Here is a 27,843-nt window from a genome sequence, read left to right on the forward strand (position 1 = left end):
ATAGTTATAAAAAAAAACAAAAGAGATTGCTTTATAATTCGATGAAGTCATGCTTTATTCATTAATCGTCCTTCTCTTTAGTAATTTTTTTCTTCAATTTTTTTATTTTTGAATAATACGCTGGTGTCACATTTGTTAGATTCTCCTGAATCATCGATCTTCGTGTCTCATTAATAGAGGGGTCTTGCGCTTAAATTTAAATTGATGTCAGTAATTCTTTTGAGCATTATTATTCTGCTTGTTTTACACGATTCGTTTATGTTAAATTTATCTGTTTACTTTTGTTTTGTTTTTATTTTTCGTAGTGATTTTCATGTTGTTACAATATCGAAGAGGCAAACAAAAATTGGACGTATCGCTCTGTTTTTACCATGGTTTTATGGGACGTCGCAATAATCGTATATACATTTGAGAACATTTTTTTATCGTGTTGGCTTCGGATGTTCCTTTTTGTTGTCGCTCGTTCTTTCCTCATACTTAATTGAATACCAGACATTGAGTGTTACGATTCTCACATATCATTTATATGTTAGGGCCTTCCCTAAACCCGTAGCTTGTAAAAAGTTCATCGCTTCTCTTATTTTTGCTAAATTTTTCATTCGCAACTGTTAATGATTTCAGTAAATCTTTCACAGCATGCTCGATGCACGTGTGACGTCATTTCTGAGACACTGTGACTACTAAGAGCGTCGTCACGCTCACCTCAGGAACAACCAACCCATCACTTTCTTAATTCATTAATATTTTTAATTATTTTTATGATAGTTACTTTTTCATCTGTAGAAAAAACGATCGTAGAAGATAATTCTCAGATTGTCGATTGGTGGATAAGGGGCAAAAAATGTGGCTGCAGTTCAATTTCTCTTTTTCTTTGTTCTCTAGCTCTCTTCGTTTCCTGCTCTGGAATTCCAATAATTATATGTATCCGAATTCTGAGTTTTTCTTTTCTTTCTCTCATAAAAATGCTTTACACATAAATTCCCAAGAAAATTTTTTATTTGTACAGATTTTCAATAGGCAGCCATTCCAAATTCCGATCGACCAAAGTTTCTAGTGTTTATGGGAACGTACTTGTAAAACATTTCTAACCTCACTAAAGCCTCTACAGCGTCGAATTATCTTCACATACACACATCTATATAATATATGGAAATGACAGGAAAAACATTGTTTTTCCTTCCTTTTAAAAAACAAGAGAAAAATGATCTTATGGAATTTACGATCTAATATGTGCTCATCGTGTAGCACTTCAATTATATTATTGCTTCAAACCCTAGTTTATTCAAATTCAATGATTTCGTTTTTATTTTACTCGCTTTTTCTTTCACGCGCAAATATGATTCAGGGAATTTTATCACAAAAAAATGCACGAAGTTTTAGGATACACATTTCGAATCCGATGATATGACTCTTTGAAATGCATCGATGTTTTTTTTTGTTTGCGCCGCTGCCGTTCCTATCGTTATATTATGTTGTAAGTTTTTCTTTCACTTTTGTGGTGTGAACGCGTGGTGAGGCAAGGAAGATATATCGATTCATCGCATCACTAACAATATATCAGTAGAAAATGTCCACGTGTTTGATTTATAAACGTTTACATTGACATCGAAATTGACGTAGCCGAACTAATCAGATTTTTATATACTTTTTTTTTCATTTATATCTATATCGCGCACCATTCGTCGCATATATGCAACATTTTTTCCTTCTTTCCTTCCCTTCGGACTAGTTACACAGACGCCATGTTATCGTTTCTCATTCACTTCGCGCTTATTCATATTTTATCAATATTATAATTTATTATTAATTCTATTATTTTTTATTATCATATAATTCATCATCTTATAACTCTCCTGCAAACCTCCTTTTCCTTCAGCAATATATTTTCTGGGTGAAAGATAACGTAAATGTGTATGTGTGTGCGCACGCGCATCTATGTATGCGTTGGTTTATGTCGTTGAAAATTATCTCGATGCGCAAAAAACAAAAATTTTCTTCTTTCACCCACCGGACTCGAGTTACTCCAAGTCTCTTCTCACTTCCATCTTACACAATTGATTTTTCCCCTAACATCTCCTAATTTTAAACGTTTTTGTTCGTACAAATTTATTATGCCTAGAATTGTTTATTGCTTTCGATTTTGGGATGAAGGATTGAGGTGATCTATCAGTATTGACCGCCTATTTTCACAACTGATAAATTGCCGTTGGGGAAAAATTATAACTAACGAAACTCATGACATATGCATTCAAAGTATACGACTGAAATGCCGGAATACAATTTTAAGCCAACGACGATTGGGAAAAAGATTCTAAAGCTTCCAAATGTTCGACAAATCTTTACGAATTTTTAACGTAAAAAACGAAAAGATAACAAAATTGAAAAGCATGCAGCGATGAATTCTTCATGAGTCGACGCCAGAGGCGCTTCATTTGCTCATTTCCACAAACACTCTTCCGAGACCCGAACTTTGAAGATAATTAAATTTCGTGTCTAAATTTTCTATTTTTTTTTTTTTTTCCTTTTGCTTGGTCCACCATGCAAATCCCATTAGTTTTCTATCGAATTATATAATACTGTCACTTAGAAGACCGATGCTTTTTCAATACCTGAGGGCTCTACATTGCCTGTGGGGCAAGCCTTTGATGGAATCACATTCGTATAACGAAAATTCGTAAGAAAGTGGTTTATAATCATTGAAATCAAGATCGTTAGATTAACCAATTTCAGAGGACAATGCAATTTTGACTCGACGTTCGTTGAATAAACACCTGAAACTATCGATCTTATTAAAATAAACTCCGGGCCACAAAGTTCTTGTTTTCGTATTCCAGATCGAAATTTTCATCGTCATAAATTGAGGTTAAAGAATTCAAGATAAATTCATCATTTCCCCTTCGAAATGCTGCTCATCAAATTTAAACATTTTTATCTGATCTCAAATTATTTTCCGTAACTTACTTTTCACTGTATTTGAACGGATCGCGCAAAAAGAGAAATAGAGAACGAAAAGACTTCGCCCACTCGTTACCATAACCTCGAAAGAGAACTTGGGCGTCCGAGTTCTTTGACACGAAGCGTCGTTCAAAAATACATTTTGTACACGGTTTTTAAGATGGTCTATCACGCCACTGCTAGATCACCTTGACACACGAGTTATGAGGAAAATAGGAGAGAATCAGATTTGTCGTACATAATAATAATAACAATAGTAATTGTGAATCTGTCGACAAATGTACGTTTACAAGTTCGGGAATACTTTTCCTTTATTATTTCGTGGGAAGTATATGAGATTCGTTCAGCAACACTGTTAACACTAATGTTCATTCGGTGGGAAATATTTGGACTCGTTAATAATATAATTGATCAATGAATGATATGCCTTTTAGTCGTCGCTATTTTTTTTCTCTCATTTTCTCATTAGGTTTGTATGTCTCTTTGGCATGTAGCCAAAAAATGCTGCTGAAAGCGAATCGCTATCGTTTTTTCGTAAATCTCTGTCTCGAGGATCAGTACAAATTCATAGTTGCGGGATAAAATTTGCAACTGCTTTTGACTAGATTTCGTACGAAATATTTTGGGTATTTTTGTTCTTTCTTTTGTTGCAAAAATGGCTACAAATGATTTTAGCGAAGCTTCTGCTTTCTCTCGTATTATAAACTTTCGCAAAAGGCCTGAACTTTTTTTCGATCACGCGTCATAACAACACAGAATATTGGTTTTTCAAGGATGTTTCGTGTATGCATTTCTGACGGAATCCTCAATCTGTCAATACCTTTGTGACACTTTGAAAACGAAACAATCGATGACTGCAGAATACTTACTGATACAGATTCGAGAATTTTTTTTTCTCCGTACACCGGATATTTTATTGATTTCCACGAACCGAGACATTCGTCAGGAAATATATGCACGAGACAACCTCAAAAAATGCATCATAATTCAACAATAAAATCCTTCAACAAAAAGACTCGCGGGGGAACAATCGCGAAAATCTTAAAAACAGCGTTCTCAATGAGAAATTGTGCGATGCGAATATTCATCAGAGTTGAAAAAATTTTGTATTTTAATAAAATCGTTGCGTCTTTATATCGTCATAGACGCAACTTACTCGTGTCATTGTTCGTAATTGATGTAAATGAGTGTTGGCGTTAGGACATGTTTCGTTATCTTTTTTGTTTACGTTTCTTTTCTTTTTTTTATTTTTTATTTATTTTTATGCTCAAAATGGCTTCCCCGATTCGAGGATCGCAAGCGATTTTTCTATCACGTATTCGTGTACATTTTAACCTAATTGTGGGCGCTAAGATTGTTCAGTATCACGTGACCGTATTTTCGATGATTTTAAGGCAATGTATTATTCCGATCGAGCCGCCAGAGGTGAAGGATATTTACGAATTCGAAAACCTGAATATTTCGGAACGACTCAATCGACGAGAATCGAAACTCAGCTTAATTTTGCTATTTTCATGTCAGGATCGCGAGAGTTAATTGAAAACTTCAATATTGTCGAAGAGAATAAAAAATGACACCACAAAGAAACCGAGTTTGTTCATTTTACCTCGTTTCCACATTATGTTTATTTAAACACATTATCGAAAAAGACTATTGATTTAACCTCATTTCAAAACAACTGTCATTCCATTCGATATACTATTTGTCTTGTTTTTAAACAAAATTAGTTGCCTTGTTTCAAACAATTGACCCAGTAAGCAATTTCCAGAAAATTATCAAATAATGTAAATAACTTTTGGATTATTTGAAGCTGTGCATCTTTACGAATGCATAAGTACAATTTGGAATTTGAAATGACACGCAAACGTTATTTTGAATTCACTGTGTCTAAAGAAAAACCGCAATGACGGCTCCAAAGACACTTCTGTCGGTTTAATGGCTGTCTAGAAAATAATCTCTAGACGTGTTACAACCGTTTATACGCCCTGAAAGAAACACAAGAAACTTTTTAGATCTTTTCTGAAAACTTTTCTGAAATCTCACAGTTTTAAGTTTCACAAGACGGCTGATACGCCTAATACATCGCCTCAAACAAACCCAATCTCCATTAATGTGGAACGTTACTGGTTACTGGGTTATTTTGTCGGTCCTTGACCGTAGAAGGTCGCGCTTGTATACGTGTGAAAACCTTTGTGTCACAGAGGCAACGGGAGGATTTCGGGAACTCAACGCGGGGCCACCTATCGGTCATAATATTTACACAAATGTTGAAAATTTTGAGATTTTATCTTTAACACATATTCATTCTCACAATGTTTTTTATTCACTTTGAATAAAGTTATTAAAATACCATCTATCACTGCGAGTATAAAATTTTAACGATATGGAACCGTCTGTTGGTTTTTTTTTTCCAAAAATTGTCTTTTTTAAAGATGACCGTACAATGAAATATTAAGTACACGTCTCAGCGAACGCTTGTATAGAGTGAAATCAGATTATTTTTTGCACTTGTCGATTATTTCGATGAATACCGTCATTATATGTCGATTGCGGAACGTTAAGGACTCAAAACAAATGTTCGTATTCGCCCAAAAAGGTGCGAGTGTCTCAGAGAAAGAGGTGATCGGAATCGAACGAAGCGGAACGTTCCAGGCTAAACTTGGTTTTTCCACGAAGACGCCAATTCGGGTCGTCGAAACAACGATTATTTGAGTTCCCGATACCCAGCAATCACATGGTATGATCACCCTTGACGATTTTCGTCGCCTGTCACAATCTCAAAATGTTCTACTTTCCTTTCCTCTCATATTATTTATCGTTTCATTTCACAAAAAATTCTGTACAACGTAATACTCGGGATTTTCTCTCCTTTTTTTCTTTTAACTGGACGCGTCGTTTTCCGGCGACTTTTCTTTTTTTCTCCACACGTATACACTGCTAATTATGTGTATATTGACTTATCGACTGCGAAGTCGTAGGCTATTATTTTCCGGTCTTTTTCTTCTCCTTTTTCACGGAACTCTTAAGTATAAATCTGTAGCAGTATCAAAATAGTAAAAATAGTGCAGATGAATATTATTAGCACGGGTAAGATCAGAATGAATCTGAAAGAGCGGCTTATGCCGCTTGGCTCTTGTCATACAGCCTCGATGCTTTCGTTCGTCGGGTCGAAGAGCGGACGATCGGCTGGCGTTTCGCTCGACGAGCTCGTACCAACTGTTTCTCGACGAGTTTTCGTCGAACCCGAAAAACACAAACATCCCGATTGATTGCGGTTCCTCTTCAACGTTGGTTTGTTTTCTTTGTCTTGCTCTGCCAGACATTTTTGATAATAATCGTAATCCTTGAGGTACCTGACAAACATTCGAATTTTTACTTTAGAATTTTTATATATTCGGATGGACAAATTTCAAAGATAATTTTAAAATGTGAAAAATTCAGAGACTCGCATTGCTCAATTTTCTTTTAATCTTCGTTATTCTGCAGCCTTTTTTTAAGCAACGTTATTCTCAGTCAGTGACATTTTCCTTTCAACTAGAATCTCATTATACCCGAAGAGCAAAAGCTTGATATGTAATACTCCGGAAAGCATTCCTGAACTTTTTCACAACTCAAAAATAATTAATGCAAAGCATTATCGAGACTCAAGTGCAACATCAAATTCTTTCCAGTCGAATTGAGGTCATAGTTGTCTCTCCATTGTTGTTTTTAGAAGGAAAATGGAAAAACTCAAGATACGAGTATATTTGTGTGTTAATTACCAAACCGGTGGCCACCGATGTTCACTGAGATATTCTTGATTCTCTGGATGAAGTAGCCTAACGCTTCGCGGTGACATTTTGCAAAGCTTGTTATAATTAACGGATAGATGATTCATGCACCAGTCGGCTAATTGATCAGCGTTGTGCAGCTGAAAGAGAAAGGTAAGAAATTCACTTGCATTTTAAAATCATTCAAACGGATTGAAACAAAATTCACTAATATTGAAAACAGTGAGCACATTTCGCAAATAATCAATTGGGTATTGACTTGGTGGGATTTGAAAAACAAACAAACATTAATGACAAATCATTCGTTTACCTTGCACGGTTCCAACAGCCTTAAACAATTTTCCACAGCCTCGTTACCGTCGCTTTGTGACAACCTGTCGAGATCCTCAATGACTCGATTCTCAACAAGATTAACGAGACGAGGAAGACACAGCCTGTTTGCAAGTTCCAGCAGATTCAGACATCTGGCTGAAGATATCGCTGGAACCTCGTCGGTGTACAAGTAACATAGTAACTTGTGAAACGTGTACTCTCGTACACCAGGAAAAACTATCTGCAATGATAGCGAACAAGTACATTCGTTATTCATTGAAAATATATTTTTGTCCATAAAACATGAAAATTTGTCTCCTTACAACAACTTTGTCTTTTTCATGATTTGACATCTTTCCTCTTATTCTTTTAATAATGATGAATAATATTTACAGAAAATAGAAAATAAATAATAGAAACAGAAACTGTAAATTTCTGTTTTTTTCAGGCCTTTGAAAACTTACAACTTTGGCACTGCTTTCACGAAAATCTCCGGAGAACATTGCCTTCATCATGTCGCATCTGGCAGTCAGTATAGCTCTGTGAGCTGGCATATTCCCATCATCGAGCTCGAACATAACGTCAGCAAATAGACCTGGAAAATCACGGGTGTTTGGTTACAGGATTGATTTTCTCGCCTATTCATGAAGGAAAAACGCCCTGAAAAGAAAAACGTTCATCGAACAAAATCATCGGTTTATATTGTTGTCGAACGAACAGCTTTGCTGTTCAATTTGCAATTTCAAAAAAAAATTTAGTTGATTCCACTCTGGTGCTTAACTCAATAGGATTTTGGTCGATGAAGAACATTTTTTTTCCAAGGCGAGAAATTCTTCTGGATCAGCACGATCAATCAGCGATTAATCTCGATAGTTCATTCGTTTGTCAAACGAATAAAAACCATCACAAAGAACACGGCGATTGAGCAATTTGGAAACGAAGAAAATTGATTTTTCTGTATACCTTGCTCCAGACAAATGTCTTCGAGTCTTTGCCTCACCACCTGTTTATATTGATTATTGAGATCGCTATTCATGAACTGTGCTCTCGTCGGTATACTCTCAAGAACCATCATCAGTTGTGGCAGTTCAAGGAATTCCGCAGCCTGTCTAATTTCCTGTGAGTGTAAACAACCGTTTGTGAGTTATTTCTCGCCATTATATTCTTCCGCATAATGACGAAACGGGTTGGTGCAATGACGTACGAATATTTTCAGTCGTTAAAAATGAGATACTGATTTTTCAGAGATTTCAATTATTTCCAAAGCTTGCACGAATGAACAATGGAAAAATGTACATTTCGATCGTATGCTGAATGTCAGGCTACGGGAAAGTCAACTGGTTAATTAACGAGCGGAAGAAACACCTAGAATGAATCGATTAAGAGTAAAAATGAAAAAAAAACGATGGACGTCAACTCCTGGAATGATTGCAAGCTGTAAAATGGTCGTTACCAATGATGCATTATTCTGATAGTGGGATTTAATCGCAACGTCGATCTATTCGTGTGCCCAGGCATGAATTGTGCTCAGATCATAACTCGACGTATCAATTATTTGGAAGGAGAGACGAAAAACAACGTGATCCAATAATGACGTACGATGCGAAACGACGACATGGAAGAGTTTGATACAAATTGATAAACCATTCAGCGATATTTGATGTCGGGGAGATCATGCTCGATGATGAACGCGAGATGCGAGACTGCGATACTAATTGATCCAATATATGAAGGCCCCGAAGTTTGCGATTCGTTTAATTACGGTCTCTGGTAACTATTATCGTCATTACTATTCATTCGATGAAGACATTTTTCGTTATGGTGACACCGAAACTATTTTTTTTCTTTACGTACCAGGACGCATCGTTTATCACGAAATGAAATGTAATACTAACCAGCAGAAGACCGATATGAGCTGTCTGAAAGAATAGAACCGCGTTAGTCAATTTATCCCACGTCAGAATAGCTACAAAAAAAACAGCAACAATTCGTAGTCTCGCAATTTCATAATTTCCCGTTAGAAAAAACAATCTACTGGAACTCTATCCACGTCCACTCGTCTCATTTTGTCCCGTTTCATTTTCCTGCTCGATCATTCCCAACCGACTTATCAAACGTACCTGCAAATCGTGGTATCTTTTATCTAAACTTCCGGTGTATATGAATTGCAGACATTGTTGGAGAGCTTGTGGCGTTATCAATTTCGACAGCGTCACCAGCGTCGTTGGCTGCTGAACTCCGTTCGAATTTTCGGCCTGGAATTGTCAATGGATTTTGCATTCTTCATTTGGGTTTATTCGTCTCGATTTCGAGAAATAATCAGTCTTTGGATACAACATCAAAATCTTTTACCACCCAAATTCGTTTCTCACTTCGCCACGGTTCGGGATAGTCAAATCGAAGACACAATAATTGTTTTGAGCGTTTTTTTTATAAATTCAAAGTATTTCGAATTTTGGAGTGAAGTTGAATCGCAATTTATGTCTCGAAAAGTATCCAAATAATCCGGCCAACATAAGTGAATTAGATTAAACGCCAAATAATTCATGCTGCGAAATGAAAACTTCAAGCACGTGTGGCCAAATATTCGTCCATGGCTGACCGAAGTAAAGGCAATTCGTTTTTGTTGAAACTTTTGTTTTGTCAAAGAATTCATAGACGCATCAAGCCAATATTTACGTCGCGTAGATCCAAGGCGTTGGATGAGAAGTGAAATAAATGATCTCGTGTTCGAAGTGGCTATTTGCGAGAGTGCCACACGGTCAAGAAGCACTTGATGCGTTCATGGTTAAAACTAATTTAGTTAAGTGGCACCTTAGTTCGGTTCAACACGCATTGAATGATTCTGTTGAAAAGTAAAACCGAAAGAGAGAGAGAGAGAGAGAAAAGGCAAGAGAGAAAGAGCTTATGACAGAAATGCAAGAAATTAGAGTACAGTGTGCAGCGTTGAAACGAAGTAGCACGCGACAAACGTGTTTCTCTTACAGAGACTCAAGTCTGCAGCTAAATGGAAGAATTACAAAGTGCAGCACAAGTTCAAACGAAAGAGAAGCTAGGCACGCCAGTAGATGTTTTATTAAGCTATAATCAATCTGTTATTGAACCTACGAGCTTCCAATTGGCCTCGTTCAATTGAAAACGTAATCTATGTAGTACGTTACCTTGTACAAAATACTCGTTGCGTGTACGAGGATTTATTGAATAGATCGAAGACGCTCAAAGCCAAGTAATTTGTAAACTGCAATCTTTTAGAATTTAGTCAAAAGCTCTTAAATCCAGAAGTACCAGTGCTAAAGTTACGCGAATCAGTATGCAATAGCGTATAAAAAAAATCTAGACATTCTGAATAAATGAAGTTCATTTTTCATTCTAACGAAGCTTGACCACGATCTCGTCGATATTAACAGTTTCTGAAAATGTTCTCTCACTTTTTGTAACTCTCACTATTCCTCCATCGAATTGTAAATTTTATTGAACAATATCGACCGTAAAGTTCCGATCGAATGTCCAATATTTATTCAAGTTTATAATCTTCCATCTGCGATTTGAAATATTCTGTATGAATATTCAAATCAAGCACATACTCACAAGAGTTACACGGATATTTTGAAACGCCGGATGACTGAGTTCTCGCGTTGCACCAGCTGATTTTCTCTGGTTGTCCAATGTTGGCAATACTTGAAAGCTCGATCTTCGTTTCAGCTGTTCCCAGACTCTGGATATTGAAAGATCAAACAGAAATTTTCAATGACACGTCGTCACAATGAATCCGTCCTCGGGGATGAGGCTTCATAACTTTCGATATTTTTTTCTGATGGAATAATTCGTAACTAAAACTTTTCGTCTTTCAGTAAATCCACCAAACGAGTTCTCGATCGGATTTTATTTTTGCAAGTTTTTTAAATGTGGATAAACTTACTTTGCAGGTTTGGATTGATCATTTCGTATGAGGCACTCGGTGTCGTCATTAAAATCGCCGACCGTGGCTTCTCCGAAAGTGCTGACCTGGAAAAATGGATAAATCCTCGATAAAGTCACGCAACAGATACAACGAGCACATAAAAATTAGGATGCGGAGGAAAAGAATGTTTACCATGCTCGATTCGCTAGAACTTCGAGGTGTTAATTCCTGCACGAGTTCCATTGAAAAGAGACGATGAAACGCGGGAGATGCTGCAGCGAGAAGACAGCGATGGGCCGAGAAAGAACAGTTACCAGCGATGAGATTCACGTCCGTGTGGACCGGTCGCATCCAAAGAGTTTTCATGTTTTCCTCGTAGGAGCTCGGGGCGAGACACACTTCCGGTGGTATTGGTTTTGGCGGACAGAATGGCGCCTTGAACAACAAGTAGGCAGAAAGAATCGAACAAACGTTTTTACGAAACAGCAGCAACATTTTTATTTTCCATTCAATGCCTTTGAACTTTTGTTTGAGATTTGTGCAAATGGTCAATTGTCGAAGTCGAGCCATTACCAAGTTCGACGAATGCTTCATTCCGTAATATTTTGATTCAGAGAATATCATACCTGAAGAAGAGGCCTTTGCACTCTCTTGAGGTTCGTCATCCAAAACCTTTGCTGTCGTCGTGCGATGAGCGCTGCACGAATCGAGTTTTCGAATACCTCATTGACACCGTAATAAGTAAATACACTTGCCTCGTAGTAAGAAACACCGAGTTCTCGAGCAACTGCTCTCGCCTGATCCGGCATCACGAGATCACTTTTACGAGTCGCCCTGCAATATTTTTAACATCCTTACAAACTCATTCAATCGTTTTTACTATTTGAAATCGATGGAATAGTCGTGCTTGTACGAGTGATTACGAAGTGAAAATTATATTCGAACGTTATAAATTTTTAACGGAATGTTCGAATGATTTGTGAAAGATGAAAATTTTACCGAATTTTTTTCCCATTCGACGATTTTTAAACGTTTTTTTGTCGTAGGCTTGTTGAAAAAGTCCAACAAATTGGTGAATCGCTGAAAATACTTGCCTCACGAAAGGGCTGCGATCTCGAAAGTAGCTGAGATACGTCTCGTCTCTGTACATGTAACGAAGATCGTTTTTACATCCGACGAGAAGAATCGGAGTTTGTGGACAAAACCGTCGGATTTCCGGATACCACATGGCCTTGCAATTCCTCAGAGACACTGGATTCGTTATTGAGAAGCACAAGAGCACCACGTCCGATCTACACACATTACAATGGTAATATAGCTTGCGTCAAAAGTGCAAAATTATCATATGGAACAGTGAAAGCAGTTAAACGTTGAAAAGATGGGGACACGAAAAGTTCAAGCCTTAATGGCAAGTCGAAGAATCCTCCAAGGACTACAAAAGGTCCACAGACTTTATTGATTTATTTTTTCCTCTTTTCATAACCCACCGATGAACAAAACCGACTAGGAATAGGGTATTACACCTTTTTTGAAAACTGTTTTAAAATAATCCTGTGATCGTAATAAACCAGTAGAATTTTTATTTCAATTTTATAAGACCGAAAACTGTCTTGAAAACTATTTTTTATTTATGATTTTCAATTTTCGCGCGGAAACGCTAGCCGCCATGTTTTTTTCGGTTTGTGACGTCACTCCGTTAGTAAACAATACAATTGCGAAAGACCAAGTAATAAGATTTGTAAAAATAATGAGTTATAGTGGTATATCATTGGTGTCTCGTGCCTGAATGCAATAATACAAGCGTAAAAATGCCACAAAAATTGTGGATTCATCGATATTTATCATTGGTAGATTTGTACTATCTGCTTTCACAAAACTGTTTTCCATAATGCGATTTTAATCAAACGAATGATAAAAGTCCCCAAACGTGCATAATAACTTGTAAAATTTCAAAATAACACAGAGCGCACAATAAGAATCTAGATCGTTTACTATCGGAGTGACGTCACGTTGGAATCCAATATGGCGGATGGCGTTTTCGACATTTGAAAAACAGTTGAAAAAAGACGATTTTTAAAATTGAATTATAAAATTTAGATTGCATTTTTATGAATAAATATTGACGTTTCTCGTTTACTTTTTACGAAATCTATCATAATCATGCATTTTTATATATTTTTTTACATGGTGTAAAATACCCTATCGTATTATCAGTAACTCCTTGGATTTATTTTCTTCATCTACGAATTACCTGCCGTAAGCAAATCTCCGATCTTTTTCATGATCGCCAAAAGTGTCCCACAGACGTAGCGAGACGTTTACATTGTCGACCACTTCCCACGATCTTTCCAACACCTGAAAACAGTTCCTGGGTTGAAATTAATTCGTCATGAACCCTTCAGGGATCAATGAATTTGATATGTAAAGTAGTGAAAGTGTTGCTAAAATCTTTCAGGATCGAAGAATTTGATATGAAAAGAATAACTGATCAATGAGTTGTCCAAAATATAAGAGTTTCGTGTTTTCATAAACTGAAAAAATTCTTTTTCAGCCCTCCGGGCGGAAAGTGGCAACTTTCGGCCCGCTGCGCGTGCCGAAGTTGCCGCATTCCGCCTGCGTCGGACAGAAAAATCGTATACACTCCACGGGAGTGAAATTAGACCACCTCAAACCGCGTGCTTATCACCCTCGCCTTCGGCTCGGGTGACAATTCTGCCCGCGGTTTGAAGTAGTCTATTTTCCCTCCCTAGGTGTGTAATATACTATTCTGTCCTCATAATTCATCCAGAAAAGTTGAAGTTCCAACATCGTAGTTTCTCACCACCGAAAATCTATAATTCTTTAAGGTTGGAAGTAAGAATTGGAATGAATGTTGGTGGTGAATCGTTAAATGATCGAGACGTTCGAAGGTACGAATGCAAGGAGTAGAAATTTTATCAATGAAACGAAATGTTATGTATAGAGGCCGTTGAAGGAATCGTGTTGGCGCCTTACGTCCTTGTAAATTCGGTACTGGTCGATGGCCCAGACGGTGGGCACGTGGGTGGTGAGCAATTGAGACAGTGACACGTGTTTGTTGCAGGCTCTTGCGCAAATCAGCCTGGTCTTGCCGACTGCGGTGTCCCCCACAACGACGCACTTGACCAGCTCCTGATGGGGTTGCTCATTGTCCATCACCGACAATCACCCCTTTTTGTCAAATATTTTCTTTCTCGTGCCAGTCTGGACGATTTAAACAAATCTTTGTTGTGCACTCTCGCCTCAGTGTGAACTTTCGATGCTGACCTTTTTCCTCTCTCTCTTTTCTCCTTCTCCGTCTTCTCTTCTTCTTCTTCTTCTTCTTCTTCTTCTTCAGCTTCTCGGTCTATCGGTATACTCGACCACCACATTCGATCTATCAACAAAAAGAGTATCGCACGCTCCAAAATTTCGTCCCATCAAGAAATTCGAACATTAATAAATATAATTGCACGAGGATCATCTCAAAATCAAGCTTTCAAATATAACTTTTACAGCAAATGGAACTTGCGGTAATTTCGAATTGTGAATTATGAGAAATCGATAGCATCCGAAAATGTAACAAAAGTTGCGGACGTGGGTGATACGAATCTTCCCATCCCGACGAAATTAAGGTGGACTCGGAAATTCAATTACGAGGACTATTTTTTCCACTTGGATTTCGACAAACAGAGGAGCTCTGGGCGAATTCCCCAGCTGTTGCTAGGTAACGAGCAAAATAATCTTAACGGATTCCAAACTGTCCCGAGTGTCGAGATGAGCATCAAAACCATCGAGACGAGAAAATATCGTGAAAAAAGAAGTTGGGGGTCCCTGAAAATAAATTTCATCACATCTCGGAGTGCGCAATGCAATTGTGTGAGTCGGCCATACCCGGTTAGTTCCCGAGCACTCGGTTATTCAGGCTCGATCAAATATACTGTTCCTGATCGAATTTGAATAGGCAGAAAATCTACGAGGTAAAAGAATTCGGTAAAAATCTAACATTAATCAAACTTTGGTGATCGACAGACTCATGAGATACTTGGAAAGAAGTTAAGTGGGCGTGATTCGTAGCGTTTGAGGCTATCAACTATTCGGAGCTACATGCAAAACGTATATACACGATTATATAAACACAATTTACTTGGGATATAATGGTACAGATTTATCACAGAGTATATACATAAAATACATATATAAAACGTGACTATTGATTTGACCCAGGGCTTTCCTCGTCCTCTCTATATTTAGAATCGAACTTTCGCAACCTCAACCATTTCATCTTAACCCTGAACACAACTCATATAAATCAGGACGAAATCAATATTTCTATGTACTATATGAATCAAACGAATCAATGAATTCCCGAAGATTACAGAAAGAATAACGTTTTTTCAGATCGTTTTACCACGGAGGAAAATTCTCGAGTTGTAACGCCCGATTAATATCTCACTTTCATCGAGTAACACCGTGCCATGGAAGTGATCGATAACCCTTTGACCATCGCGAAGCTTCAGAGCAGCTCGACGCGTTTCCAGGAGAATAAACAGTTCGGTTGTTTGCCCTTTTTCTCTCTCGACTGTAGTGTTTGCATAATTGCTCACGATAATTGATAAGGCATCGAACATCGCTCACGAACGTTATTAAGGCCTTACGGTACGTCCCGAATTTTCAAAAAATTAATTTTCCTTTTTTTACAGATTATTATTCTCCATAGTTTTAGGCGTATTTCTGTGAAAGTCGATTGTGAAAATTCCCGATAGATCGAAAGTTGTTATAGGAAACGTGACTGCCCAACGAGAGAGGGTCTGATGCGCACTTGAAACTTAAAATGCACGGTCAAAAGCATTTTTTGATGCTTTTTTTTAAATATTCGAAATTGTTTTCCCTATCGTCGGTCGAGTCGGATTTTTGATATTGCGATTAAAAAATTTTATAAACATAATTAAAGTGTGACGTTTATGACACGAAATGCACACTTTTTTTTAAACTGTCGTAAATTGCTGAATTTTCCGAATTTCAAAAATTCGGTTCGGCAGACTATAACTACAACTTGATTTTACAGCGCGTGAGTTGGGCACGAAAAAGGCCATTTTTGGGTCCAAAAGTATTTCGACATTGAACTCAGCCATTCAAAGGTCGACATTTTCCTCTGAAAATTTCTTGAAAGATGTTTTTTCAAAATTCATGAAACAACATTGACTACTTTTATTCTAACGACTGCAATTTGAAGCGAAATAATTATTCTAAAAGTGAGATGTCAAAAGCGTCGTAATTGATGAGTTTTAGTTATCCTCACGAGCTTCCATGTTAGCCTAAAATGCCCCCGTCGATGCAAGAGTGCTGAATAATTCACCGATAAAATACGGTGAAACTTGGAAAAAACAAAGTTCCACTTCGTTTTACCGCATTGACGAAAGCGCTGCGGGGTACACGTGCGTGTGAAATAAATTATGCTCGTGGAACAACTCGTTGAAAATTGCGAGGTTCAAGGTCGTCGGACACGCGACACGTTGTAATAAGTGCACTATTTTCTGTATCCATACAATTCTTTTAATAGTTAGCTGCTCCGCCGCGAATCCAACGAATTTCGTGTTCCGATCGTCCCCACTGCTCTAATACGCAAGGGCCCCTCGGTCCACGATTTATTACTCCCCATTTATCTCATTCTTCAATTTTCGAATTTCGATACCTCAAGACAAACACTGTAATTTTCATAATTTTCCTATTTTCAGGACTCGCATCGGATCGTCCCGATTTTCGATTAGTTTCGACAATGATTTATGGATTTTTGGAGTCTGAGAAAACCCCTATTTTCTCAATGAAGCCTGAAAAAAGCTGCGTTCAAGGGAAAAAAGTGTAGAAGCAGAACGTGAGTCAAGCTGGAGCGGAATTATTAGTACATACATGCGTATAAATAAATATTAATGTCGATAAGTAAAGAAAACGACATGCGATATGGGTGTAAACGACAAAGACTTTGCCGCAGTAAATGAGTCGCCGTGTTTGAGTGCGCGCAAAGACTGGACAGTCGTGTTATCGCGGTGGTGAGTCAAAGGGGTCGATAAGCTTCGTTGGGTTCGTGCAACCGCGGCCTCCACCCTGGACAAAAATACATATATATCGCTTCGAGGTGTAACGTATAAAAGGATTCTTTACATTATGAAAATAATCTTTCGCCGTGCTCATATTATAAGTACGGTAAATACAAATATTGAAGTTTTTTCACCGAGAAAAAAGCTCTGTTACGAACAATACCGCTAAGTACAAAAATGACATGTACTTAGGCAGGTTTTCTCGATGATAAAACTTTATTTTTGCACAGAAAAACTTTTGCACCCGCGGCTGAATAGCTTTAGCACTGAAACTAGATCGAACTCGGTTCCGAAGATTCTCAACGGGCTATAAAGAAGCCCTAAATATAAAACGGAAACGTTTTTCTGCCGCTTTTATCGTCGCGAAATGACGACAAGCATTTTAGTATGGAGCGAGTGATTTTTGTCGCCGAGTGGACACTAAAAGTACGTTTTGCATGAGGGAAAGCTTTGCAGCGCGAAGCCGAGTCGAACTTGAGATCCGAATAATTTGCTCGATCACGAGCATGCGGAAAAGTAAAGTTTTTTTTTCCCTATCAAATTGGCGATTTTCGTGATAAAAATGTGGCAAATTCTCGAATTTTTCTGCGCAGAAAATCAGTACTGCCTTCGATCAAGGAGAATTAAAAAGTTCGATCGACTTGATAGAATGTTTCGCCGGCTCTGAAGTCACCATGACTTCTTTAGAGCAACGCGAGCTTCGAAATCTACAAGAAAAGTCTCCACAAGCTTCGAGCAGTCGACCGAACTTTCCTCTTCTGCAGTATTTTCCTAAGTTGAATTCGTTGTTCCACCGGGGAAAAAAGATAAATTCAAGAGCTTATTTTTTCTGTGGCCCTCGGGAATGTAAATTTTTGTTAAAATTTAAGGAGAATAGAAAAAAAGCTAGAAATATTGGTCTCGCGGGGATTCTTCTCGTATGCAACATTTCGTAGCATGGTGTAGCCACGAGATGTACCTCGACGCTGGCGCATTGCAGAACGCCGTTGGGGTCAACGTTACGGGGAGTTGAAAGAGCCCCTTTTTCTCGATCGTATGTTGGCGAGGCCCGAACAGCAAAAACTCTGCAGCTCACGCTCCACAGCAATACTCTGGTCCATCCGAGCTTGGATTTTTCTATGTACACGCTTCCATATACGATCAGACTTTTCAGTTCGATAGCCCGGGGAGGCTTTTGGCTGGGTATTATGGATCGACGTGGAAAAAAAATGCTCACGCCAGGCAGATATCGATCAACCGAGCGCGGAGCGACGATGAAAAATATTCAGACCTCTCCGCGGCGGTTCTCGTGGCGCAATAAACTGAGCAGAATCGTTGAATGTTCCATATATTATAAACGGCCGCACACGGACATACATGAAATGGATTTTTTTCCGTCGCCTTCTTAGTCGCCATTTTTCAAAATCCTTTTCATATGAAAAGTAGGTCCGAATTGAAAGGGGATTATCTGAGAAACCTGAAAAGTGTGCGGATCGATATCCAAAATGTTCGCCACAAAATAATGCTTCTAACAATAAAAAAGCTCAGGTGAATGCTTCCCATTGGTTCGTGAGGCTTTAATTAATGACTGATAAAATGGACAAAAGTACTTGTCAGTATTCCCTCCATCTCAAAAAAGCAATGATCCCTTACGGGATTTTATTCCCTCACAACTTAAGGTAGTTCACGCGCAAAAGGATTTTCTTAAGAAAGTCTTGAAATTTACTCAGAGTTTAAATGAGCAGTCGACTGACACGCACATCAAATTTTAAAGGGTTCGTCTTATTGATTATTGAGATAAACGTGCTTAAATATGACGAAAAATACACAGGGTTACAGGAACTATGCGTAAAAAATCGTTTATCTTTCCGTATAACGAATGAACGCTTCTTACGAAGTTTATGAAAAACGTACACAATAACGTATATAACGAAGGTCTGTGAAAAAATTCATTCACAACACATTTGCTTATTTCGGCGTTTTGTTTCTTCTTGGCTTGGCCCATTTCTGTCACAGCCTTTTTATTAATACTTTTTTCTCTCGATGCGTTTCCCGTTGTGTTTTCCCTTTGCGCTCTCTAATGCGATTTTTCACACAAAAACTAATTTCATTCGCTAAAAGATAAGTTGGAAAAATGTATTTACTATTTCGAATTAATAACTCTGTCGTTAATTTAAAGTAATTATATCTTTAATTAGGAAGTAAAAACCGATCAAATTTAGACACCCATAAAGTACGATCATACGGGCCCGATCTACCTTAAATTGAATATTATTTCGTCATCGATTCACAAAGATAAATAAAATTGATGAGCTTTTGTTCTAATTCTGAGGAAATGACGTGCATTAGCACCACTCATCTCGTATAGAAGCGAGGATACAATAGCACCGAGTCAGAGAATGCTCGTGTGAAACTGTCATCCAGTAAAAGAGAAGCTTCTGGGTGGATTAACGGCGTCCACGTGTCGAATGGAACTTTGGTACGAGTGTCACTAAACGTGCGAACTCGTCAAGAAGAAAAAGTAATCAGGAAATAATCCCACAAGTTCGAGGATTTCATAATTTATAGCATTACTATAACACACCGTTATAAAACGTTCGACCTTTCACGATTTACCTGAGCACACTCAAGCCAGATACGTCATTTTCGTCTCTGGCCTTTATTCGTGTGAATAGCATTGTAAATTATTAATATTGCAATGTTCATTATCAGGTACTGAATAAATCAGGAATAATATTCCATTAGATGTCATACGACCAAATTACCACAATGTTTCTATATAACTAATCAATTTTGTCTCACTCGATCATTATTTTCCAGGAAACGTGTAACTTCACACATTGCAAATATTACGATAAAACGAGAGAAATTACGATAAATCGTTCGAGCTCCTGAATATTCATAACCATCCCAAAATTCCAGAATTTATTAAAAAACGATTGTAATTTGAAAAATCTTGTTTTTGACAATCAACATTTTTTTCCGAACGTCCTTTTCGAGTCTTTGTCTCAGAAATTCCGTTTTCAGTCGTCACCAAACGAATTAAGGGCGCGGAGTTCTATAAAAAAGTGAGAATATCGAGATATTTAAAAACTGTAATTAACCGAAATATTTTCAACGGATTTCAGCAGAACTTGAAAAAACGAACGGCCCCATGAGACCTGCACGCGCATTCTCACCTGTTAATTTCTCCGTAGCCTATAGATATATGTGGATTAGTTGCGAGGCTAATTAACGAGCTTTATCATTGTCCCGACTAAGGCGGCACCGGTGCCGCGTTACGTGGGGACTTGCGCGCGCGCACGTAAATCGTTTTAAAATCTCTGTACGTCTTTCGGTAATGAACTGAGCGAAATTAAAGCATTTTTCAGCGGAGATTTGCTCTTGTGTTATGAGAGATGCTTGTCGGATGCGGGGGCCGGAAGGGACGAAAGCGCTGTTCCGCGCATGACATTCTTTCCGTCTACGTACCCATCGAATGGAGCATTTCACGTGACTTTTACATTCCGAAACTTTCGCGGTTTCCGATTCGTGCGAATTTTCGATACTTTTTTTCTATACAAGGAATAGGTGAACGGGAATTTAACAGTTTTTGCAATTTTTAATTAAAGAAAAGTCGTTCGACCAAATGAATGTTGAATCAGGAAATAGTGAAAAGCGAAATAAAGTTTGTTTGTTCGATAAAACTTTTGTTCGTTTAATCATCGTCTCGGTTAGCAATGTTCACTTGGGTCGGCAAATCAGACGACGATCCAATCAAGTCTATTTTAGTTTCGTTCACGAACTTCATTTTATCCATTTTTCCTCAGCCTACGCGCAGCTTTTTTCGAAACTTCTCGATTCGGGTTACGCGTCAGGCAAATAATGAATAAGCTGATGGTTAAAACCGACAAAAATTCAAGGGTCTCCGGTGTAGGCGAGACGAAAATTCTCGTCTAATTATTTGCCGCTGATGCGCAACCCGCTTTTGCGGTAATGTTCATTTTGCGAGGACGCAAAAATGAAACGAGAGTCAACGGACCATCCAAGGGAGCGCGATTCCAAAGTGATCCAAAGCAGTGAAACAAAATCTCTGAACACCTCTAAATCTCTAGAGATAACGCAGAGTGTCCAGAATTCGTTACGTTGTGAAAAACGATCACGAAACCGTACGAAACCCAAAAGTCATCAAAAACCTCTTCCCTCAATTCTCGCATACGAAAAAACAGAAAATTCATCCAGATTAAGGAGTTTCGGTACAGGCGATACAATCTTGCCATGCTAAACCACGCTAAAGACATAAAAAATTTCAAAAAGTTCTGAACTTTATGAAATTTGGTCAACATATTCTTTAGTGCCAAATTTGACAATACACATTTTTTAAGATTTCTCTCCTACACAGTTATCGAGTAATTTATCACTAAAGTTCACGTGTATAAGCATAGCGTTTCCATAGGTATACGTTCCGGGCATAAGAAATGTGCTTTAAGGAGTTTCGGTACAGAAGTCTAAATATTAAGAAATTGATCAAATTTGGTGATAATGTTCTTCAACATCAAGTGCGAAAACACAAATTTTTTCAAAATTTTCTTCTACCTAGTTATCGAGTAATTACGCATTAAAGCAGATTTCTTATGCCCGGAATGTATACTTATATATGTGGAAACGCTATGCTTATACACGTGAACTTTAGTGATCAATTACTCGATAACTGTGTAGAAGAAAAATCTTAAAAAATTTGTATAGTCAAATTTGGCACTAAAGAATATGTTCACCAAATTTTATAAAATTCTAAACTTTTTGAAATTTTTTATGTTTTTAGCATGGTTTAGCATGGCAACATTGTATCGCCTGTACCGAAACTCCTTAATGCGTAATTGCTCGATAACTGAGCAGAAGAAAATGTTGAAAAAATTGGTGTCTTCGCACTCGATGTTGCAGAACATTATCACCAAATTTGATGAATTTCTTAATATTTAAACTTCCGTACCGAAACTCCTTGAGGCAATTTTGAAGAGTTTCATTAAAATTGAGGCCCATGAATAGCGCTCGCACACATCGTCGAGCATCTTGGTACATCCCCTTGAACGAAAAACTGAGGATCGACATATTTACGATGGTAGATACAAGCGATTTCGATTCTACTCATTATCGATTGAGCAAATAAATATTGTTAATGTTTTATTGCATTTTTGAGCACGAGTGCAAAAGTTTTTGGAATTTTTACAAATCCCCAGGCACCTGGAACAGTAAATTTGTCAGTTTTGAATCCGTCGCGTCTCAATCGAATCAATAATTCTATAAATTCAATTCTATAAAAACTGCAATTGAACGATTCGTCTAAAATTCATTTGTTTCGTTGTGTCTCTGAGTACGTATATTTATATGTGCGTGTATGTACAGATATGGGTTTATGAATTTTAGTGCAAATGACCTGGGGTCTCGGTGTATAGGACGCGTCATTCGGAGCATCGATTTCCCCCTGAGCCGGCGATGCCCTTAGCCTCTGCGGTTCGGAAGCTCAGCAAAAAAGCAGCGTTCGTCGATTCCCGTGATCGAGCTTCTAAACGCTCGCGTAGGGAGAGATTGAATCGCCAATTTCAATGTGGCATTTTCTCGTAGCCCTGATATATCAGAGGGGTTAAAATTATTCATTCCATTTCATGTTCGTACGAGGCGAGGCTTTTTCCTCTTTAAAATTCCGGTTCCACTCGTTCCGTTCCGAGTCATTGTAAAACCGTTAATCGAAGGAAGGACGTCGCGAGTGGGAATTGTGAGTCGGCGAATGGAGGTGATTAAAAAATGATTAGGGCGACTGGGATCGTCCTCGCGAATTAGCGGGTTTTTGAATTCTCGTTACTTTACTCGACAGACGAATCCGATTCGATTGACTCAATAACTCATTTTGTAAATTTATATCGTTTGTCCTACGGCCTCTTATCTCGAACTTTACATCGAACTTTTCGAGTATTTTGTACTCGACAATGATATTTTTTCTGTCTCAACATAAATTCATGCCTCCGACATAATTTTGCGACGAATTCAGCGCGTTTTTTCTCATGGTTCGTGGCCCTTGAGCCCTCAATAATGTTACATTGCACCTGAGTTTGCGCGGGCGTAATTACCGTTACGTTACGAGCTTAAATACGTAAGTGCAGATGGGCACACGGTAGGTCGCCTCACTCTTACATAATAATAGTCAGCGCGCGGTTGAATGATGCGAGCGAACGAATATCTCGGCGTCGACTGGCATACCGAGTCCACGGGCCACACGACACCATCCGCGTTTTCTATGTGTATATCTATTGTGTTGCTTCAAAGTATATCGTGTGACTCGAGTCGAGTATACTATTGTAAACTCACTAGCTCGTTCTAATAAAACGAGCAAAGCTTGCCATCATTGCCAAAGAAACCTGACGCACTTGCCGCCGATTAAAACGACTTATTCTCCTTTCTCATTGACCTTAAGGTAGATAGGAGCGTATTTTATGGGTGTCCAAATTCGATCGATTTATACTTCTTCATTGAAGATATAATCACTATAAATTAACGTCAGAGTTGTTTATTCGAAATAGTAAATGCACTTTTTCAACTTATCCTCTGGCGATTGAAATTATTATTTTTTTGTGAGAAATCGCATTAGAGAAGGCGAAGGGAAAATACAACGGGAAACGCATCGAGAGAAAAAAGTATTAATAAAAAGACAGAAGGCTGTGACGGAAATGGGCCAAGCCAAGAAGAAACAAAATGCCGAAATAAGCAAATGTGAGATTGTACCAATTTCGTTAAATCTTCAACTTAATATAGCTTTATTAGCGGTAAGACAATCGTCTTGAATTTTTTAACAGACCTTCGTTACATACTTCATTGTTATTGTGTACGTTTTTCATAAACTTCGTAAGAAGCGTTCATTCGTTATGTGGAAGGATAAACGACTTTTTAACGCGTAGTCCCTGCAACCCCGTGTATATTTCTTCATATTTAAGCACGTTTATCTCAATAACCAATAAGACGAGCCCTTTAAAATTTGAAATGCGTGCGAGTCGAGTATCCATCTAAACTCTGTGTAATTCAAAGACTTTCTTAACAAAATCGTTTCGCGCATGAGCTACCTTAAACTCTAGAGCTAATGGACACATTGATGAACCACGGTTTCGAATGGTTAGAACGCTCGATGGATTCATGGTGATTTGGAGATTGGGCGAATGGTTTAAATATTTACGATATTTCGCTCAGAACCGTAGACTTTTTAGGCTCGTGTGGTAAGAATGATTGATGACTTGACGAGCAGATGTTTTCGTCGAATGAGGATAATCGGTTTGTCATTTGTTTGATTGAGGGTTGCGAATGGATGGTTTTATTTTATTCCACTGTTTTTGAATTTCGTGGATAAATCATCGGAAAATGCGAGTTCCCGGTGATTGTTTTCCTCAAATATTTGCCAGATCGAGGTAAAAAAATTTGGAGACTCGAGCAGAAGGGCTTTGAGGTACACATTTATTTGATCCATTCGCCAATAAGACGATGTTGGGGTCGCTGAAGTAATGCTTGTATCTAACATAGACGTAGTTGCATGTAGAATCGGGCAGAAAGCTTGCAAATTGATTGTAAAAAAAGAGAGAATATAAGAAACATCGGGGGAGTATTTTCAGCTATGAAACACGAACTTTTCTGTCTCAAAGAATATTTCAGTTCGGCGAAGTATTTTGTGAAGGGAGAAAGAGCTTTTTATGTATTTGCCATTACTTTTTCCGCGGATTCTTCAGTTGGGGGCAAAAAACCGATGAATCAGATAAGCCCCGCGAAGGCTCTTGCTTCATAGCTAATACTTTTTATTCTTTAGGTAAAAGTGATTCATGATATTCGTTCAATCTTCTTAGGACGATGCAAAAAATTCTTAACTCGCGTGATAGAAAATTCTTCTCAGTTTTGCAAACGGAGTGGAGTGAAAAAAAACTTCATATTCCTCCTGCACGATTCGTCGGTGACTCGCGGTGTCCTCGCCCTTCCCCGAGCTCGGGGAGAACACATTTTCATTTATTTTACAAACGACCCCTGTCAAGAGAGGTGGGGATAAAAAATAAAAAATTCATTACCCCAAGGGACCGGAGATTCCTCGTAATCAGGAAAAAAATGGACCATCCGAGGGAATCATCTCTCGTCGGATCTAACAACATAACGCTCCTGCCGCTGTCTCCGGACAAAAAACGAGTCTGCAGACCGGAATGAACGTCGTTTTCTCTATTTGCTTAAATTTCCTCGGTGCTTCCTGGAGATAAAATGAGCTCGAAACAAATTATGCACGCGCCATCATCCCCTGAGGGCTTTGAAGAAAAGTTTTTTCCCCTGCGAGCCAAGGGAATTCGCGAATAAACGAAAATGAAAGGACCTTAAAATTATAAACTCAAATGTCGAAACGTCACGAGTTGAAAAAAACGTTTTCGTGCTTCGAAATTCCAAGATTTTTTGGCTACCGGAAGGATGAGAAATCTCACGCGCGAAGCATGAAGCCTCGCCTGTCCGTTGTCAAGGACTTTCTCTCTTATGCTTTCTCAAGAATTTTCCAAGATTCTTTACAGCCTCAGAGGAGGCGCGCGCGCGCGCGCGTGAGGTTTTCAGAGGGTGACGTCCCGTGACGTGGCCGTGCACCAGGGACACCTCCATCGAAACCGCACCCCTGACGCTTTCGCTAAACTCGCGTTAACTATTCACAGCTATGCGTTCAACAACAATGGACCAAAATGCTGGAACCGATAATCAGCTGGAGAGACAATCGTTTATCGAACCACGCGAGAGCGAGAGAGAGCGTGACTTTGCTTGGAAGATCTTCAATTAATTGAAGACGAAGTATCGTTCCGACAGACGAGAAAACTCGTCAAATCGGATGCCGCGATTAGGAAAATTCTCAAGAAAAATATCCGCGTGACAGGCTACAACGGAGTACCGATCGAATTCGAGCTTGCTGCCGTTAATGGAAGTTGCGAAAGTGTTTTATCAAAAGCATGGATGTTTCGTGGCCATAGGGAGACGAGTTCGGTAAGGGAAAGCGGAAATTTGCTACCCACCTTGTTACAGCTGTCGAAACGAAGCCGGGAAGCGCGCTGTCACGGTTTCGGAGCGACAGATCGCGTTGTCATGTTAAAACACACACGTGAACGGTTTCCCTTAATAATATCCAATGCGGACCGCGCACAGAGTGACTGTTTATCGGCACATGCGAAGGAACTGCAGCTACACAAATGAATCGATGCGACGTGAGAAAAAAGGGGGCGTAACTTTAACGAAATGTCGAAGTTTCGTTGCGTCCTCTTGTCTCTAAGATCATCGAAATCTCTGCGTCTAAGACACGAGGCCGATAGAAAAGCTCTCATCGTTTACAAAAGCAGTCTCTCTCTGCGCACTCTGTTGTGTCGCGAGTGGTGTCCTCGCGTCGTGTGGGACAAGAAATACTGTAAATTCGCGTCGATAATGACAGGCATCGAGGTCGCAAGAAATTTTTCATAAATTCAAACGAGCGAATAATCAACGCCCGAGATCAAGCATGTTTGTGAGGTCGATTAAACGAGCGTGTGGCTCGGCAGTGAAATGGAAAAAACACCGAGTTTTATTCGAGCCCGATCGATCGATTGCGACAGAGTAGAAATTGCAGTGAGAAATGTTCGAAAATCCACACGACACTATGCGATTCGATCTCAAATGCAGTTTTCCCGATTCTGTAATTATTGAAAATGCCAGAAAATAGTGCGCCGATAAAAACGTTCGGGCTTCGCTCATTTACTGTGTCAGTGTATTGGCTCGCTACGCACGTACGTGTCAAATGCTCATTTAATGAAAAAAAGAGAATTCAAAAAAGCGAGAGAAAAGAAAGAAGAATTAGAGGAAAAGAGAAAGAGAGAGGGGAGAGAGAGACGGAAAACGTTCGACGGAACACACCGGCGATGTCGCGGTTTCAACGGGATCGCGGACGAACGCAGACTGGTTAGCTTTCGTCTCTGTGGGTTCGCATCGTCACTCGTTGTCGTCATCACTCTTCTCGTTGCCTCCTCTCTTTCTCATACGCTCCTATTCCATGCACACCCATTGCGTGCTTCTTCGATGCTCGTTTATCCAAAACCAAAGTTTTTAGATCAGGCAGAGAATCAAGCTTTCGATGAAACGTGAAAAAAGAATCAGGAGCTGCACTTTAACTGCTCACACTTGCCGAGCTCCTCTTGAACCGATTGGCAATAATTTTCTTTGCCAGTCAAAACATTTTTTAAATTCAAACCCTTCGGATAAATAATATTTCATCCCAAAATATCCGACCGTGCGACGATCGTACTCGCCCGAAAATTCACAAATGCGGTTTTCCGAACTACAATTTTCAGCATAATAAACATTTTGCACAGCAAATATTCGTTAAGGGCACGCAAGTGGCTCCGGCCACGTTTTATTTCTGTCGAAAAAATAATCTTCCCAACAGTTCACGCGCAGTGTATTGAGATTGAGAGACCCTTCGCAATTCGAATGAGAGCTTAAAGCGGCAGCTCCCGGTATTTTTTCCACGGGCCGTTTAGGGCTATTAAAAATTCAAAGTAGAGCAAACTGAGGGTCGGATAAATGATTTACAATGGAAGCCTCTATTTGATCCGGGTACATGCACGCGTATAAAGGTACACGAACATTTATTTTCTTGGCGGTGCTACCGTGCTTGCCTCTACGCTTGCCTGTCTGTGCTCGTAGATACCACTAGCGTCTTCTCGCTACTGGTTTGCTCCGCTGCTGTTGCTCGCTCTGCCGTTTTCCTCCTACTGCCGCCGCCGCGGTGTTGAGCTTGTAGAAAACGTTTTGCTCAACGGAGAGAGAACGAGAT

General features: G+C 38.9%; 1 protein-coding gene and 1 long non-coding RNA gene across 5 annotated transcripts; one reads left to right on the forward strand and one right to left on the reverse strand.

Moving 5' to 3' along the window:
• Positions 1-26: 26 nt before the first annotated feature.
• RhoBTB (Rho-related BTB domain containing) lies at positions 27-27,791 on the reverse strand. 3 transcript variants are annotated; one of them, XM_043413191.1, is made up of 16 exons: positions 26,925-26,955; positions 26,057-26,222; positions 13,933-14,332; positions 13,190-13,293; positions 12,033-12,230; positions 11,565-11,772; positions 11,131-11,373; positions 10,957-11,042; positions 10,626-10,752; positions 9,158-9,292; positions 8,933-8,956; positions 8,001-8,154; positions 7,502-7,632; positions 7,036-7,278; positions 6,717-6,865; positions 27-6,308 (listed from the first exon to the last, which is right to left on the reverse strand). In XM_043413191.1, exons 3-16 carry the CDS (start codon positions 14,110-14,112, stop codon positions 6,092-6,094), a joined length of 2,199 nt encoding a protein of 732 aa, XP_043269126.1. In that variant the 5' UTR covers positions 14,113-14,332; positions 26,057-26,222; positions 26,925-26,955; the 3' UTR covers positions 27-6,091. The 3 variants fall into 3 exon arrangements, with proteins under 3 accessions (XP_043269126.1, XP_043269125.1, XP_043269127.1); XM_043413190.1 differs by lacking the exons at positions 26,057-26,222; positions 26,925-26,955 and adding an exon at positions 27,654-27,791; XM_043413192.1 differs by lacking the exons at positions 8,933-8,956; positions 26,925-26,955 and having other exon boundaries at positions 26,057-26,905.
• Positions 11,253-18,570, forward strand: LOC122407166 (uncharacterized). Of its 2 annotated transcripts, XR_006260164.1 has the most exons (5): positions 11,311-11,385; positions 11,553-11,679; positions 11,985-12,247; positions 15,337-15,594; positions 16,674-18,570. It is a non-coding gene; the product is annotated as an uncharacterized lncRNA (long non-coding RNA). The 2 variants fall into 2 exon arrangements; XR_006260163.1 differs by lacking the exon at positions 11,553-11,679 and having other exon boundaries at positions 11,253-11,385.
• Positions 27,792-27,843: the final 52 nt, after the last annotated feature.

This window comes from Venturia canescens, chromosome 2 (assembly GCF_019457755.1).
Source record: "Venturia canescens isolate UGA chromosome 2, ASM1945775v1, whole genome shotgun sequence".
In the NCBI taxonomy this organism is placed as follows: Eukaryota; Metazoa; Arthropoda; class Insecta; order Hymenoptera; family Ichneumonidae; genus Venturia; species Venturia canescens.

Coding starts and splice junctions, on each gene's coding strand:
- RhoBTB (XM_043413190.1), bottom strand. CDS start 14,112: ATGGACAATGAGCAACCCCATCAGGAGCTGGTCAAGTGCGTCGTTGTG. Junction 11,374..11,564: donor TGCAAAGGCCTCTTCTTCAG/GTATGATATTCT, acceptor TTGTTGTTCAAG/GCGCCATTCTGTCCGCCAAA. Junction 10,753..10,956: donor GATCAATCCAAACCTGCAAA/GTAAGTTTATCC, acceptor TTCAATATCCAG/AGTCTGGGAACAGCTGAAAC.